The following is a 17,597-nucleotide window of genomic DNA, read 5'->3' on the forward strand; positions in this document are numbered from 1 at the left end:
TGAGGCAGACGGTGTTTCTACCATCAAAATTAACTTTATTACATTTTATATTTCTCAAGACATTTCAATTATGTTCTTTATTTTATTTGCCAGATATCTTATCAAGAAATATTCCCTTTTATTCATTTTTTAAACAAATCAAAATAATTTTTTAAATGGACTTTATCCTGCCTTTCTTGACCTCTCAAAGATCAGTCTTTAGGTGCTGTGCAACAAAGCACTGTTGGAGAAAATAATAAAATCTGCTGATCTAATCCTTTACTGTCTTCTCTTTTCTCCTCTTCATCTTCAACCTGGTTGTATCTGCTACTGTGTCAAAAATTATTTAATTCCCCTTCGCATTTTCTCAACAGAATAACCTTTTAGCAGTCATTTCAAACTTTTCCCCATTTCCTTAATTCAGTCAACACCTTCTCCACGCTACTACTCTCAATGTTGACTCTCAAAGGACAATTTCCACTCCTGTAGTATGGAAAAGACTGACTGCAGTTATCATGCATTTCCCCTGATGTATCTACATTGACTTCAACATATCACTCTTAAATCCATCCTCCTATTTGCCACTCAAGCCTCAGACAAAAAGACTTCTTTCCACTTTCTAATGCAAATACAATCAGACCTACAAACACAACGTTGTACCTTGTCCGTGAACATCATCAACTAACTACATTACTGAAACGCTCTATATTTTTCTCTGACTCAGAATGATTTTTCTTTACTTCCAAACATGCTATTTTATACTCTATGTTTAAAATGTTTTCAATTGATTTGGTACCAAAAATGACCACCTTTCTGGTGGAAACTTTCTCAAATTTCTCAACATGCACATATTGTCACCTATTTCCTCTTTCTATTTGCTCTCCGTTATTATTTTCCTTTGATTTCCATCATCTAACACAAACTGCTTACAAAACATAAACAACTCATCCTCTTTGCTCATTTCCATAGCCTTTCTCTAGCCTCAATTTTCTGGGTAATTTTATGAGGTACTTATTTCCCTTATTTTTTAAACAATGGAAAATTCTCTGATTTATGCCCTACCCCTGTGACCATCTATCTCAGACTCCTCTTTCTCTCCAACACCTTAAATGAAGCAGCTCCCCAAACTCCATTTTGAGTTGAGTGATCTTATGTATTCCCATGGATTTAGCTGTCACTTCCATGCAAATGCATTCTGGACATATCCTCAGATCTTACTTCTCAAACTGACAATTATTTTGATCCTACCTATATGTATTTTTGGTCTGTCCAAAAAGGCAGAACATACATATTCTGAATATCATACATAAGTATTTACCTGAATATTTTTGTCATGACGTGTTTCTTTTCCCCCCCAAATTCCACTTGATCGCAACTTAAAATAACTTTCTGTACTGAAAGAAGCCGAGACCACACCATTGCAGTCACAGTAAACTCACTTTTTTGTCTGCGTAGTAGGGGTCCAGGTCCTCTAGGGGCTGTGACACCATGCCTGGAGGAATGTCCCCATAGATGAAGGGCAGCTGTTTACCAGCTTCCAGGTCACTGCTTGGCTTTGGGCCTTCTTCATCATCATCTTTCTTTTCTTCTTTGGGTTCCTTTGTTTTTCCTTCAGCAATACGCTGTTCAATGAGGGCAAGAGACTGTTTTGTGAAGTAGACAAAGCTCTGAGGTCCTGGGGGTGGCAACATTGCCATCTTTTCATCCTGTATATTTTATTTCCCTTTCAGCTCCTTACATAAGAGGCCTAAGGGGAAACAAAGAAAGAAAGCCTTAAGTGTTTGCCAGCCAAGGATAGCCCATTAAAATTAATAATTAATAATAATAATAATAAAAACAAACAGGTTTTTGGTTTCAACTACAAAAAGTAAAGTTTTCACAGAATTATAGGCATGTTAAATTAGCATTTATTCAGATACAGCTGAGATATTCAAAGACGAGAGGAAGTGCACTTTATCATTTAGCAGTTCTACTATTGAGATAAGTAAGAGCTGCTAGAGGACTGAATCTAGAGAATATAGGGGAAAAAATAATAGTTAAACCAGATTTGAGTCCAGGCTTTTATTTTTTTTTAAATGTGTTTTTTGAGGATTCATCGGCTCCAAGTCAATTAGTTGTTTCAATCTAGTTGTGGAGGGTGCAGCTCATGGTGGCCCATGTGGGGATCGAACCGGCAACCTTGATGTTATCAGTACCACATTTTAACCAACTGAGCTAACCGGCCACCCCTGAGTCTTATCTGCTCTCTGAATCGTAATTAGAAGGCCTTTCAATAGTTTTTCATTTTACTGATATCTGAACACCTGATAATATCACTGAAGGAAAGCAATAGACAGATCTACCCTGGCTATAGGGAATACACTTGCAAATTTGGTCCCATCCTTTGCGGGATGACCACAACATTTATGCTATGAACCATTTTTCTTTTTCAAGAATAAATGGTACATCACGTTGGACATCAAGACAACAGGCATTAGCTGGAATGTTCTGGGCAAGCTAAGATATATGCTCATGTGACCCAAGAGAGGTCCTTGGATAAATTACTAAATTGGACATAAGATCCTGGCACTGCCTTGTAATGCTTTCCTTTTTATAGGAGCATATGAGACTAATGGTCTTGATCATTATTATTTATCATGTGCTTTTCTGAAAGATAGATTTCATGGCTGTACAGCAGTACCAAAAACAAACATGAGCAGAACTTAAATCTCAAATTCTTAAGACTTAATCATACTGACATCACTACTGTTTGGAAATCCTGCACCTTTCTTAAATAGTATCCAGAGCCTGGGACTTCAGATAATTGAAGATTCCCAACTTTGGGCTTGAAGGCTGGAAGCACCATGGGCTATATCCAAATACTGCTTGGCATTGCATTTGATATGCCATAAAAGGTTTGTGAACTCCCTGACTGATCTTTTAATTTGCTGCCTTGAAATTTCTGTGTTATTTTTATCAAAATAAAATACATATTTTTAGCTCTAATTTTGGTGGAACCTCCAATACTGCCTGCGTATCATTGGTTTACCATTTTTGAAGATTGTACAGATTTTCAAACTGCCAATTGTTCTACCTCTGATGTTTTATCTTACTCTTTGCCAGTTCAGTAAAACTGATGGCTATAGTCCATTATATATTTACGTATTTAGGTGATAGCCACAGTATTTGTTTTGTTACCTGAAATTTAAAAGTTAACCCAAACTTTTATACTTAAATAGGCAGTAAGAAGACTAGAATTAAGACAGCCTTTACGAATCTATATACAATCTACTTCCCAATACAATCCCTTCATTTGTTTTTAACTTTATAGTTTCTTAACATGGCATCAGAACAGTCAAGTATAGCAGAACATTATTTACCAATAATTGCCTATCTTCATTATGGATTCATCTAGCCCATTTCACTAGAAAGCTAGTTTGAACCAGGGTAACTCTCCCCAGCCCCTTAGGCTCTGGTAACTCCTAGTGGTTCTTCATACTTCATCAGTGCTAAGGAGCCTTCCCTGACAAGGGAAAGGTGCAGTATCTGTGTCACCTTTAAATTACAGTCCATAAATACATAAGCTTTATTTAACCTACTGTTAGAATTAAATGTCTCTGGGAATCTCTAAGATTATGAAATCCAACAGACAGCAGTGTATCCTTAGCCTATAATTGTGCCGGAATACAATAGACTGACCTCTCGATTTTGTAGTTAGTCTTTGTGGTTCCTAACAATCCAAAATATTATGGGGAATAAAAACGTATTTCTAGAGTGAGGGAGTTCTGTGTTTTTATTCCAGTGCTGGTTGCATGGTGTGTATAGTGTGCAAGAGTTCACTGCACTGTATATTTAAGATATATGTATTTTTCTATAAGAACATTACACTTTTTGAAAGGTTAACAAAGGGTAAATGCGAAATTAAAAAGAAAAAAAGAAACCTTTTTCAGAAAACACAAACTAAGAGAATTCATCCTTGTACTAAAGTATACATAGGACTTTTTAGGCAGAAGGAAAATAGCCTAAGAACAGAAGAATGAAAACATAGAAAGAATTGAAGACTGTAAGCATGGGTATGTAGCTATGTATATATCAGAAAAACTGACTCTACCATGTAAAGTGAACAGTGACTATACAAAGCAGTAACGATCATGCCTTAGGGATTTTAAGACAATGTAGAATAAAATGCAAAATGAATCCCAGTTTGTATATTTTCTTAAATCCTTCATCACTGTTTGTATATACAATCTAAATTTCCTTTAATCTTATCTGACTTTGTTATTGCAGTTACATTTCAATGGTTTTATTAAGGTAATTGTTCTCAATTTTTTTAAGTATGTTGAATATTTTTCTCTGTTGTGTTGAAAACACTGTTCAAGAATTCCCTAAGAGTTGGGCCGGCCCGGTGGCTCAGGCGGTTGGAGCTCCGTGCTCCTAACTCCAAAGGCTGCCGGTTCGATTCCCACATGGGCCAGTGGGCTCTCAACCACAAGACTGCCAGTTCGATTCCTCGAATCCCGCAAGGGATGGTGGGCTCTGCCCCCTGCAACTAGCAACGGCAACTGGACCTGGAGCTGAGCTGCGCCCTCCACAACTAAGACTGAAAGGACAACAGCTTGAAGCTGAACTAAGATTGAAAGGACAACAACTTGACTTGGAAAAAAAAAATGTCTTGGAAGTACACACCGTTCCCCAATAAAGTCCTGTTCTCCTTCCCCAATAAAATCTTAAAAAAAAAAAAAAATTCCCTAAGAGTATACTGTTATATAAAAATTACTATTTTTCAGAATAGTCTTATTTTGAAAGGCCCTTCAATAACTTAAAAGTAATTAGAGAATTAATTTTACATGACCAGCCATCAGTTAAATTATTTGCAATATTATTATTTTTATTAAAATTTATTTTTATATGTCATCATAATTACCTGTGAGCAGAATTAACAAAATATGCTTTGGGGGGAGTTTGTTTATTAAGCTACAAAAGACTAAAGCAAGAAGACATAAACATTATTAATTTCTTATTGTTCAAGTTACTAAGACAAAATGAAGTTGATCTTGATTTTAAGATTATCCCCCTACAGGTTATAAAAATAGTGATTGTTACATGTGTGAAATCATGTGATGCTAACATTCCTTTCAGATGTTCATGCCATGTTATTTACTCAATTTTTTTTTTTTTTTAAAGTGATCACTAAGCTCTAGACAGAATGCCAGGTGCTCGGGACACAAATACAAACAAACTAGGCAGCATTGGTCCTTGTCCTCTGGGACCTACAGTCTATTGGGGAATATGAGCAGGTAAACAACTGCAATTCACCTACCATATGAAAGCAATGCGAATACACAGGAAAGGTACCTGACCTGGACTCCTGAAGGTAGGGTTTGGTCAGGGAGGGAAGTTGAGTAGAAGTTCGCTGTTCTTTACAACTTATTTCCCTAATAAGTCCTACACCTTGACATTTGGACTTCATTCATAAGATTATTTATTAAGTGCTTGCTATGGTCCAGGAGCTGTCTTTGTTATTTTCTAGGTTTTTCCCCAGTCTGATCATCGTCACTACTCTCAGCTTTTCCAAACAACAAAAAATTATCTTCCATTGAATTTGACATGTGTAACTTCATAAACTCTTTAAATTCTATCTCTTTAAATTCTATCTCTTTAAAATCTAACCTCCGGTGATTCTAATTTAAAAAATTTTTAAATGTGCACAAACCTTTTAAGATTGAATCACAATTTAGCTATATTGTGGATAATATAAACCAAAGTTTCTACATTCCATAGATTTTTTTTTTTTTTTTTAATTTCAGGTTTAGAGAGTTAAAATTGCCCAGTTCATGGCCCATTGTCACCACTGGCCATGCAAATCTCTATTTTTTTTCTGTCACACCATATCCCACTCTGCAACATTCCACCCCCTTTTCATTCCCATCCTTAGGCAATCGTCCAAATGTATTTACTGTACATCTTTATGTTACATCTTTGTGTTATTATGCTTTCTTGAAAATCTATTATTATCTTGGATGTATATATCTATAATTTACATAAACTGTGTTTTCTTTTTCTTTTTACTAAGTACTATGATTTTAATATCCACCCATTTTACTATAAGTACATCTAATCGGTACTTATAACTACAGCACAATACTCCAAAGTATATTAGCAGATATTTCACCTATTTGCTCTTATTTGGAACACCTGGGAGCCATCTAGCCCCCCCACAATCCAGAGACAGATCCATGTTTTACAGGCCTGTAGCCTATATAAATGGGGGGGAGGTGATAAGACAAAAATGCAAAATACAAATCGGATACAAAAATAATTATTTATTAAAAGTGACCTCAGAAATTTTTAAAAACTAACCAATAATATGAACACCACAAATTCCAAAATTTAATTAATCAACTCCTTAGCACATATTTTTAATACTTTCCCTCCATTTTTGGCTTCATTCTCTTTGATCATCTCTTTGCAGGGCAACAATTTTGTGATTGGGGGAACAGAAGCAATTTACTCTTTCCTGTAACCTGACTGACTGGAATGTGTATGCGTGTTTAGTCCTGATAGTTGAGCAAATTTCTTTGAGCTACACAACTTGTTATTGTTAGCAGCAGGTAAATTTTTAAATATTATCATCAAATTTACAAACACCACCATCAACTTGTTCAGTCACTCTAAGTCTTGTTAAGAGGCTACTCTTAAATACTGTGAGTTGATAATACTCATCAACCACATGTCACCAATGTCCTCAATGTAGTTTTATATTACCTCATGTGTTTGGGTATTTTATGGCAAACTAGCGAGAAATTTAAATATTTTTTCCCCAATATATTCATATGATTCACTCTTCTTCATCAGCTGGATTATCAAACAATCCAAGAACCTGTTTAATACTTCTGTAAGAAAGGCACCTCTTCCTCTCAGTGAAATTCTGTTTTTCTTACTTTTGCTTCTGATATGACACAACATTTTGTTATATTTCACTGCTCACAGTTAGTACCGATTCTGTTGCTTTTACTGACCATCTTATGATTTGTTTCATATCCCACTAATTTTATATCTGAATTTTCTCTCAGTATTTTAACACAAAAAGTTAAATATGAAAAAGTGCTCTTCATATATAGAGGGTGCCAAAAGCCAAAAAAAAAAAAAAAAAAAAAAAGTATACACATTTTAAAGTAACAGCTCTTAAAATGTGTATATATTTTTTGGCACCCCCGGTATATATGCATTTCTATTTACATGTATATATACACATATATATTCAATAATATGCAATTCTTAACTTAAAATATTCTTATGTATATTTCCAAATGGCAGTTAAATTGGAGCTTTATCATGTTGATGAATAAATATCTTGCACCTCAACTGTATTTGGGTTTCTAAACAAATCTTTAAGGGCATATTTTTAGAATTTCATTATACCTATTTTGTGTAGCTTGGAAAGCTTTATAATAGGCAGAACATATAAACTGAAAATTCCAAGTTGGCATTGGTGTTTAAAACATGCCATCTATGAAATGCAACCAAAAAATATGTAACTGTTAAAAAATATCAAAGTCATCACAATTTCAGGTACTGGGGAGGCAATTTCTTTCCCTGGAAAGATTAAAGGAAGGAGCTGAACACAGAGCCTGTTTTACATACTTAGCAGTGTTTTTATAAGAGGATGTGTGATAAACGTATATGAAATGACTGCAAACCACATAAATGCATCCCATTGAACTAAAAAAAAGGAATCTCCAACTCAACTCCTCTTTGCTACAAACCAGATATGCCTACAGCTACTCCAACACTACTTGATGGGAGGAAAATTGTGGTATGGTTACAATGTCTACTTCGTACATCTCATCAAAAACATAAAACCATGTGGACACATTGCGAGGGCTCCTCCTAGCTTACACTTCATTACTTCCTCAGTAAACTCACTTCTGTCACCACCACAGATAACACTGTCATGAACAACTTTGTGTGTCCTCCATTATGGAGTTGTGAAGAATTCCCTGTTAATCTATACCTGGGAGCATAAGCGCTGGGCCTTAGGGTGCATACGTACTTACCTGGTCCAAGTAATGCCAAGTTCCTCTCCAGAAGGCTGACCTCTTCTGTTCTCCTACCAGAGTTCACGAGGTTCTGTATCCCCACCAACACGCAGCATTATTCAGTTTTCTAACTTTTACCAGATTAAGAGGTAGAAAGTATACCATTTTATATTGTTTGAATTTCCATTGGTCTATAATGTTGAGCATTTCCTCATATGTCTATTAGCTTTCTGGATTTCTTCTTAAGTGAATTCTTTGTTCTTATCCCTTGTCCAATTTTTCCATTTGATTGTTGTCTTTTATTGGTTGATTAGTAGGTGTGCCCTGTATATACTAGATTTTAACACCTCTGTTTCAGAATCCTGACTATCTTCTACTCTACCATTACCTTTGTCAATGGTATTTTTCTACATATAGTTTGTCTTATTTTAATGCTTTGAAAGCATCCTTTACCTACTATAGCCTTCCCCACCTCTCCTCCCACAAAAATTTTTTTGTCGTACATCTTAGTGGATATTGAGATAAGTCCTCTTCTTTTACTTAAGCTTAACTTACCTATAAGGATGATTTCTTCTTCTAACAATTTCCCCAAAAAGTCAACTGACACATAGTAATTTTTGAAGAATTTATAACTTCATAATATTGTCTTCCCATCCATAAGTATAAAATTAATCTCTGAGGTAAATAATCTTCTATGTCCCGTATCAAAGTTTATTATTTTTTCTACATAAGGATTTGTGTATTCCTGGTTAAATTAATTCTAGATACTATATTTTTATGTTGCTATTGCAAATGGTGTCCTATTTTTAAAAACATACACATTCTAGTTGATACTGGCTACTAATTTGACTTTATATCCAGTGATCCTTAATTTTCATTTTTAACAGTTTGTCAGTTGTTTTTTGCATAGATGATCGTATCTTCCGGAAATAATGACAATTTTATTTTTTTCTCCTTCTATTTCTTTTTCTGTTCTTGAAGCACCAAGAAAGAGTATGAGTAAATATTTCATGTCAGATACTGGGTAAAATCTGGGAATTCAATGATAAAAAAGACATTTTTAACTGTTCAGTCACTTCATGTCTGATTGCACACACCTAATATTATTTGCTTCGTTTTTTTAATCCAAAAGTAAGTTATAGATATGTGTATACGTGTGTGTGTGTGTGTGTATATATATATATATATATATATATATATATATATATATATATATATACTTATATTTTCTCTCAAACATCCAATCTTCCTTCTATTTTGGAGTGGATGGAGATTCCCGATTGTGAGTAGTGGTGATAGAATTCGAGCCCTGCCTCTTATTGTGGAAATCTAAGAGGAATTATCCTTCTTTTATACTTGTTAGTGTGGTGAGGCCACACTAATTCCTAAGCTAATCTGGATGGATTCACTTGCCCTTTACTTTGACTCTGGGATGAGTGAAGCCAAGATGAAGGAAGGTCTGGTTGGAATTCCTCCTTTGTAATGGAGACTCTGGCAACTGTGGTAGAATCCAGTTGTGGCAAGCAGAATCACCCAGCAGTCCTTGCAGATGGGTCTGCGAAACAGCTTCTAGTCCTCCCTTTGGTCTGCTCATTTCCCCACCCAGTTCATCCAAGTTTCCACATCCTTCCAATAACTCTGTGAGAACCCAGCATCTTCTAATAAATCTCCCTTTGGCTTAAGTCAGCCAGTATTCATTTCTCTTGCTTGCAAACCAAAATCCTTGTTTGATATGGGGAAATTACTTTGAACTCACTATATAGAACCGAGGTTATGATCAGAAAAGCTAATTTTAAACAGAGCCATTTTCCTAACTTATTAAAGCATTTCTTTTGAATCACCTGAAAAATAATTATATAACTCAAAAGTAGTGGTTTAAAAGAAAAATAATGTAGTCTACAAATGTAGAATCCATTTCATATTACTTCTTAGTTTATAAAATAGATGTGGTTATTTTGCCTATAACCTCTGTTAAAAGTACTTCTGCAAAATAAGTAGTCCAAAACTTCTATTATGAACTAAATTCAATTTTTAACCTTCACTTTAAATATACAGCTCTTCTCTCTCCCCCATTATTATTCTCAGCCTTTAAAGGAAACATGGACATGTACATGCAATAAACTCAAGCCCATTCTCTAACCTGATAGGACCATAATCCTTTAATGTCACCTTCCGGCTAGAAGTCAGAACAGCAGGAAGCCAGAGGATCTGGGTGACTTTGTGCAGCTACTCTACCAGCTTTAGATGTCTACCTTGGGCTCGTATTTAGTGAAAGCATAATACCTGGGTGTTTAAGCTACTGTGTGTTGGTCTCTATTATTAGCAGCTGAATCTAATTCCAAACAACACTAAAACAGTATTGAATAACTATCATTAAGTTTTATTAATGTGATTCATATTAAATTATACTGATTATCTGAATAAAATTATTCTTAGTAACATCAAATACACTAAAACACTTTACATGCTTCTATTTTTTTATTTATCAAATATTATTTCATTTTCCACAATTATTACATTAAAAAAAATTATGTTATTTTGTTTGAAATACCATGTTTCCCTGAAAATAAGATGTAGCTGGATCATCAACTCTAATACATCTTTTGGAGCAAAAATTAATATAATTAATATAAGACCTGGTCTTATTTTAATATAAGACTAGGTATAATAATATAATATAATATAATATAATATAATATAATATAATATAAATACAGGGTCTTACATTAATTTTTGCTCCAAAGGATGCATTAGAGCTGATGGACTGGCTAGGTCTTATTTTCGGGGAAGCACACAGGTATTACCACACAGGTTGGTTCCCTCAAGAAGCAGACTTTATAAATTGCAAAGGGTGATAAAAACAATCCCATGTATATCGCAATGGCTATATTGAAACAATTCTTCCTAATTGAAGTTTTCCAAGACCAATAGTACTAAATCTATTTTATAGCCTAGAAATAGAATAAAAATAAAAATAAAAAGAATATTTAAGAATATTACATTACTATCTACTGAGACTCAACAATTATTCACCATTTTCATTTAATATGTAAATCTCAGATGGCAATTATCAGACTCATTGTTCTGAAAGGAACAGAGTGCAGCAAAGCCAGCTTTAAAATGTAACCATCAACTGACTTTTAGGATGCAGCAAATACTTAAAAATGCACCCCGCCCTAACAGGGTACAATATTACTTAGAGCCTTAAACACATTTCTGCTTTTCTATGACTAAATTTAGGCTAGATGATTTTTAAAAAGCCTTTATCATACATATTCCATACATATTTTGGGGTTTATTATTTTGGGGCATGGCATTTTTAAGGTTGTCACAATAAAAATTCTTTTTTGGGAACAGATGTCATTTGTTAAGTTTTCACTTCCAAACATTATAAATCAAGTAGGAAATCTCATTAAGATTCTAGAGAATTCTCTTCATAATTTTGGATCATGACCCACAGTGCAAACTATATTTTACACTGTGGCTAAGTATATTCACTTATGTCTGAAACAAAGTTTCACAAACAATATTTATTCTTACTGTAAATAATACTGATGTTCCCTCGTCTAGTTTACCCCCCCCATTATATTTTTGTTTTTGTGTTAAATCTACACACTACAACCCACTAATTCCATTTTAATATATTACACTGGAGTAACTAGAGCTTAAAAAAATCGAAGTCAGACCTCTCAATTCACAAATAAGGAAATGACTTTGTCCAAGATGACAGAGCTGTGCAGTGCAGAGCATGGACCAGCACTAAGGTTTGTTAATCCCCAGTCCAATAAAGCGGGGGAAATAACATTGGGGGATATCTGTGTTTTTAAAAGTTCAAAATGCAGAAGTATACATGGCTTATAGTAAGTGCCTGTCACAAAGTTCTTGGCATCTGAATCACTGACGTTTTTAATTGATAGCTCATTTGGCTTTTTTCAGCAGGCTTGAGTTGACAAATTCAATCAGCGAGTAATTTTATCTGCTAAATTGCCCTTGTAATCAAATGAAGCAATCCCCAGAAAACTAAATGAAGAACACCTTCTCATCAGTAACACCTAGAAGCTACATTGCTTTTGACACACTACTCTTTGAAAATGAAGTTTAAAATGACAGGCAGGTTGCTCTTAACTTCCATAAAGGCATGAACAAGTAACTGCAAACTCTCTGATATTTAATGTGCCACAAAAAAGCCTCACTTCGTATATAGTAATCTTTTATTGACAGCAATATAATTTGGGGATTTCTAAATTTGTAACACAGAGTTTACTGTAATTAAAGGTTAATAAATATGCAAAAATAAGTCTTGAGAAAGAGGTCCAAGATGGTGGATTAGGTAAAGGCTATGCCTACTGCATCCCAGGATCACACCAAAATTACAAATAAATTATAGAACAAGCAAATCTCCAGAATCATCTGAAGACTAGCTGAACAGAACCTGAATACAAAGAAGAGGCCACATACAGACTGGTAGGAGTGGGGGGAGATGGGAAGTGGGATGACCCCATGCCGATGGTTGGTGATTGAATGCCAGGAGAAGCACCTCGGTGGCAGAGGTCCTCCCAGAGGGGGGAGGGGTCCCAGCCCCACAGTGGAGTCCCCAGCCCAGGGGTCCTTTGCCAGGAAGAGGAGTTACCATGCCATCTATCAGTGAAAATCAGCGAGGACTCTGTCTGCTCATCCAGGAGGGGCAGAGGGTAGCTGGAAACCCAGATGCCCTCTTGTAGAGCTCACACCCAGAGTAGCTCACTTGTGGACACTTGACTGGTCTCTGGTGGAGGGGAGGCAGCTCAGGAGGCCCACAGAGGGAGGCCCAGGGACATGCGGGGAAAGACTGAGTTGTGTGACTTCAGGATGGGTGCTGGAAGGACAGGAGTCATTGCTGTCTCGGTGTGGAGCCTACAGGAGGGCACCATCTTTCAGTGTTAAGCCCTCCCCCAAAGGGCCACATGTGGGACCACAATGATCTCGTGGAATCCGCATGTACCCACCACCTTGGTGATGCTTTGTGTCTCTGCCCCCCATAGAGCTGGTGCGATGTTACCTGGGACACTCTTGACTGCTGGGCTGCTGGCACCACTCGACAGGCTGTGGAAACCTTTTTGCGGGGGCAGATGGCCTGCAGAGGCCCGGGAAATATTTGCCAGTGGGCGGTGACCCAAGCTCTGAGCCCCAGTATCTCCTGTGCAGCTTTTGGGAACCTGTGGGCCCTACATGGCAGTGGCTGGCCATGATGTCCTTGGAGAGTTTTGGCGGGGTGGTCATGGGCCTAGTAGTGGTGTGGGAGCCCAGACTGCACTGACTTTGTAGAAACCACCAATAACACCCCTTACCGTGTTTCCCCGAAAATAAGACCTTGCTGTATAATCAACTCCAATGGGTTTTTTTGGAGAAAATTAATATAAGACCGGGTCTTATTGTACTATAATATAAGACTGGGTATAATATAATATAATATAATACAATATAACACAATATAATATAATATATGATATAACATAATACCGGGTCTTATATTAATTTTTCCTCCAAAAGACGCATTAGATTGATTGTCCGGCTAGGCCTTATTTTTGGGGTAGCACAGTAGCTCCCTGGAACCCCGCCATGCCCACCTAGAGCTGCACTGCCAGGGGCACTCTGGGCGCCTGGGTGGCCAGCCCCACCCCATAGGCCTCGAAGGCCTTTTACTGAAGCGACAGCCCACGACAGCCTGGGGAGATTCTGTTGGTGGACAGTGACCCAAAACCTGTGCCACAGCCCCTCTTGGGCAGTTCTGAGGCAAGCAGTGGATGGCTGTGGTGTTCTTAAGGGCATTTCACGAAGTGATCACAGGCTAGGCACTGCACTGACGTGAGTGGTGGCTGGCTTCAGTATTCCTGGGGGCTGGGTGAAGTGGTCACAGGCCAGGCACTGGCATAAGAACTGAATCTGCATTAACTTTGCAAAAATCACCAGCCATTTCTCATGATTCCCTGGGACTCCCCCACACCCAGCTAGTGATGCATCACCAAGGGAACTCTCAACACCAGGTCAACCAGCCTGGCCCATGAACCTAAGGAGGCTCTTTAAATGGCTGAGCATTAAATGGCACGTGGTAATAGGCTTAGGGGGTCCTGGGCCTTTTGCTAAGTTGCCCCAGGCCCACTATTGGTGGCAGCAGGCCTCGGTTCACAATGAGGCCACTCCCACATGCCTTCAGGTCTAGCACAAGCAGCAGCCAACCACATAAGCACAGGCAGCCGCCAACCACATATACCTTTGTGTCTCGTACCAGCTAGCCATGGGCTGGTAACAGGCAAGGCTGAAATTGGCCTGCACAGGAGCCATTCCCAAGAGATATCAGAAACAACACACCCAGAGGACAGCTTAAGACCACACCAGAGCATTACCTGGTTAGCATCACAAGGGGGTCTCAACAGGCATAAGAGACTGCGGGGGGGCGAATCCTTCTCTGAGGAGTCAGTCCCCACCCAGCAGCTCATACACTGTGGGTGTAGCAAATCCTCACATTCAGTCAGACTGGAAGTCAATCCGACCCAGGCCAAAAGCAATCAAGGTTCATCTACAACTGGAGAGCACACACAACACACTCAAGGGACACTCCTGGAACACACACACAGGGAATCAGGGAGACCGTGTCATTGGACCACATAAAACACATACTATAAGGCCACCCAGCAAAGACTGAGAGACATAGAAGAGATACCTAATACATAGACGTAAACACAGAGTGCAGCCAGAATGAGGAAACAAAGGAACATGCGCTAAATAAAAGAACAGAAGAAACCTCCAGAAATAGAACTAAATGAAATGGAGGCAACCAATCTATCAGAGACAGAGTTTAAAACACTGATTATAAGAATGCTTAAGGAACTTAGAGAATTTTAACAGAGATAGCGAACATAAAGAAGGACATAGAAACCATAAAAAAACCCAGTCAGAAATAAAGCATACAATAAGTGACACGAAGAATATACTAGAAGGAATCAACAGCAGATTAGATGAAACAGAGGATCAAATCAGTGATTTAGAAGACAAGGTAGCAGAAAACACCAAATTGGAACAACAAAAAGAAAAAAAAAAAAGATAGAACAATGAAGATAGCTTAAGGGACCTGTGGGACAACATCAAGTGTAACAACATAGGAGTAACAGAAGGAGAAGAGAGGGAACAAGGGAGCGAGAACCTATTTAAACAAATAATGACTGAAAAATTCCCTAACCTGCAGAAGGAAATACATGTACAAGCCCAGAAAGTGCAGAGTCCCAAACAGGATGAACCCAAACAGGCACATACCTAGACACATTATAATTAAAATGGCAAAGGTTAAAGACAAAGAGAGAACCTTAAAAGCAGCAGGAGAAAGGCAACTAGTAACTTATAAGGAAGCTCCCATAAAACTAAAAGCTGATTTCTCAACAGAAATTTGCCATCCAGAAGGGATTGGCACTGAATATTCGAAGTGATGAAAAACAAGGGTCCACAACCAAGACTACTCTACCCATCGAGGCTGTCATTTAAAATTGAAGAAGAGATAAAGAGCTTCCCAGATAAGAAAAAGCTAAAGGAATTCATTACCACCAAGACAGCATTACAAGAAATGTTAAAAGGACTTTTTTAAGCAGAAGAAAGGAGAAAACAAACAAACAAATGAAGATAAAAAATATAAATAATAAAATGGCAATAATTATGCATGTTATCAATAATCACTTTAAATGATAGGCTAAATGCTCCAATCAAAAGACATAGGGTAGCTGACTGAATAAGAAAAGAAGACCCATGCATATGCTGTCTATAAGAGACCCACCTCAGATTAAAAGACACACACAAACTAAAAGTAAAGGGATGGAAAAAAGGTATTTCATGCAAATGCAAAATAGAAAAAAATATGGAGTAGCAATACTTATATCAAACAAAATAGACTTTTAAACAAAGGCTATAATAAAACAAAAAATGACATTACATAATAGTATGTAATGTCAATCCAACAAGAGGACATCACCCTAGAAAACATCTATTCACCCAACGTTGGGGCACCTAAATATATAAAACAAATATTGACCAACCTAAAGGCACAGATCAACAGTAACACAATCATAGTAGGGGACTTTACACCCCATTGACACCAATGGACAGATCTTCCAGACAGAAAATCAACACAGAGACAGCGTTCTTCAATGGCACACTAGACCAGATAGATTTAATTGATATTTTTAGCGCATTTCACCCCAAAGCAGCAAAATATACATTGTTTTCAACTGCACATGAAACATTTTCCAATATAGACCAGATGTTAGGCCACAAAACATGTTTCAATATGTTTAAGAAGACTGAAATCATATCAAGCATCTTCTCTGACTACAGTGGTATGAAAAAAGAAATCAATTACAAGGAAAAAAACTGAAAATACACACACACACACACACACACACACACACACATGGAGACTAAATAACATCCTATTCAACAATGAATGGGTCAACAATGACATCAAGGAAGAAATCAAAAGATACCTTGAGACAAATGAAAATGAAAATACAATGACCCCAATTCTATGGGACACAGTGAAAGCAGTCCTAAAACGGAAATTCATAGCAATGCAGCCCTACCTAAAGAAACAAGAAAAATATCAAATCAACAATCTAACTTAACACTCAAAAGAACTGGAATAAGAAGAGCAAACAAAGCCCAAAGTGAGTTGAAGGAAGGAAATAATAAAGATAAGAGTGGAAATAAATGAAATAAAACCTAAAAAAAATACAAAATATGAATGAAACCAAGAGCTGGTTCTTCAAAAAGATTTAAAAAAAGAAACAATAAACTTTTAACCAGACTCACTAAGAAAAAAAGAGAGAGGACCCAAATAAATAAAATCAGAAAAAGAGGAGACGTGACAGCCAACACCACAGAAATACAAAAAAATTTAAGAAAATACTACGAGCAACTATATGCCAACAAATTAGACAACCTGGAAGAAATGAATAAATTCTTAGAAGCATACAATCTTCCAAGGTTGAAACCAAAAGACACAGACAATCTGAACCGACTGATTACTACCAACAAAATTGAATCAGTAATCAACAAGTGCCCAACAAATGAAAGTCCGGGACCAGATGGCTTCACAGGTGATTTTTATCAAACAGTCAAAGAATAATTAATGCCTATTCTTCACAAACTATTACAAAAAATTCAAGAGGAGGGATGGCTCCCAAGATTATTCTATGAGGCCATCATTACCCTGATTCCAAAACCAGACAAAGACATTACATAAAAAAAAAACACATGCAAAAAAACTATAGGCCAGTATCCCTAATGAACAGAGATGCAAAAATCCTCAACGAAATATTAGTAAACAGAATTCAGCAATATATTAAAAAGATCATATACCACGACATTCCTGGTATGAAAGGGTGGTTCAAAATCTACAAATCAATTAATGTGAAACACCACATAAACTAGATGAAAAATAAAAATCATATGGTCACTTTGGTTGTTTTCATGTCTTGGCCACTATAAATAAAGCTGCAATGAACACTGGAGCACATATATCTTTACTGATAAGTGTTTTCAGAATTTTGGGGTAGATACCCAGGAGAAAGATTGCTG

General features: G+C 36.8%; 1 protein-coding gene across 1 annotated transcript in view; it reads right to left on the minus strand.

Moving 5' to 3' along the window:
* Positions 1–17,597, minus strand: part of SCN9A (sodium voltage-gated channel alpha subunit 9) — a 128,665-nt gene that overhangs the window by 75,737 nt on the left and 35,331 nt on the right. The window contains exon 2 of the mRNA XM_019727348.3: positions 1,419–1,726. Coding sequence (XP_019582907.2) covers positions 1,419–1,676 — 258 coding nt within the window. The 5' untranslated portion in view covers positions 1,677–1,726. The remainder of the gene's footprint in view (positions 1–1,418; positions 1,727–17,597) is intronic.

Source organism: Rhinolophus sinicus, chromosome 17, assembly GCF_057876585.1.
Source record: "Rhinolophus sinicus isolate RSI-liver-muscle chromosome 17, RSI-T2T, whole genome shotgun sequence".
Classification (NCBI taxonomy): Eukaryota; Metazoa; Chordata; class Mammalia; order Chiroptera; family Rhinolophidae; genus Rhinolophus; species Rhinolophus sinicus.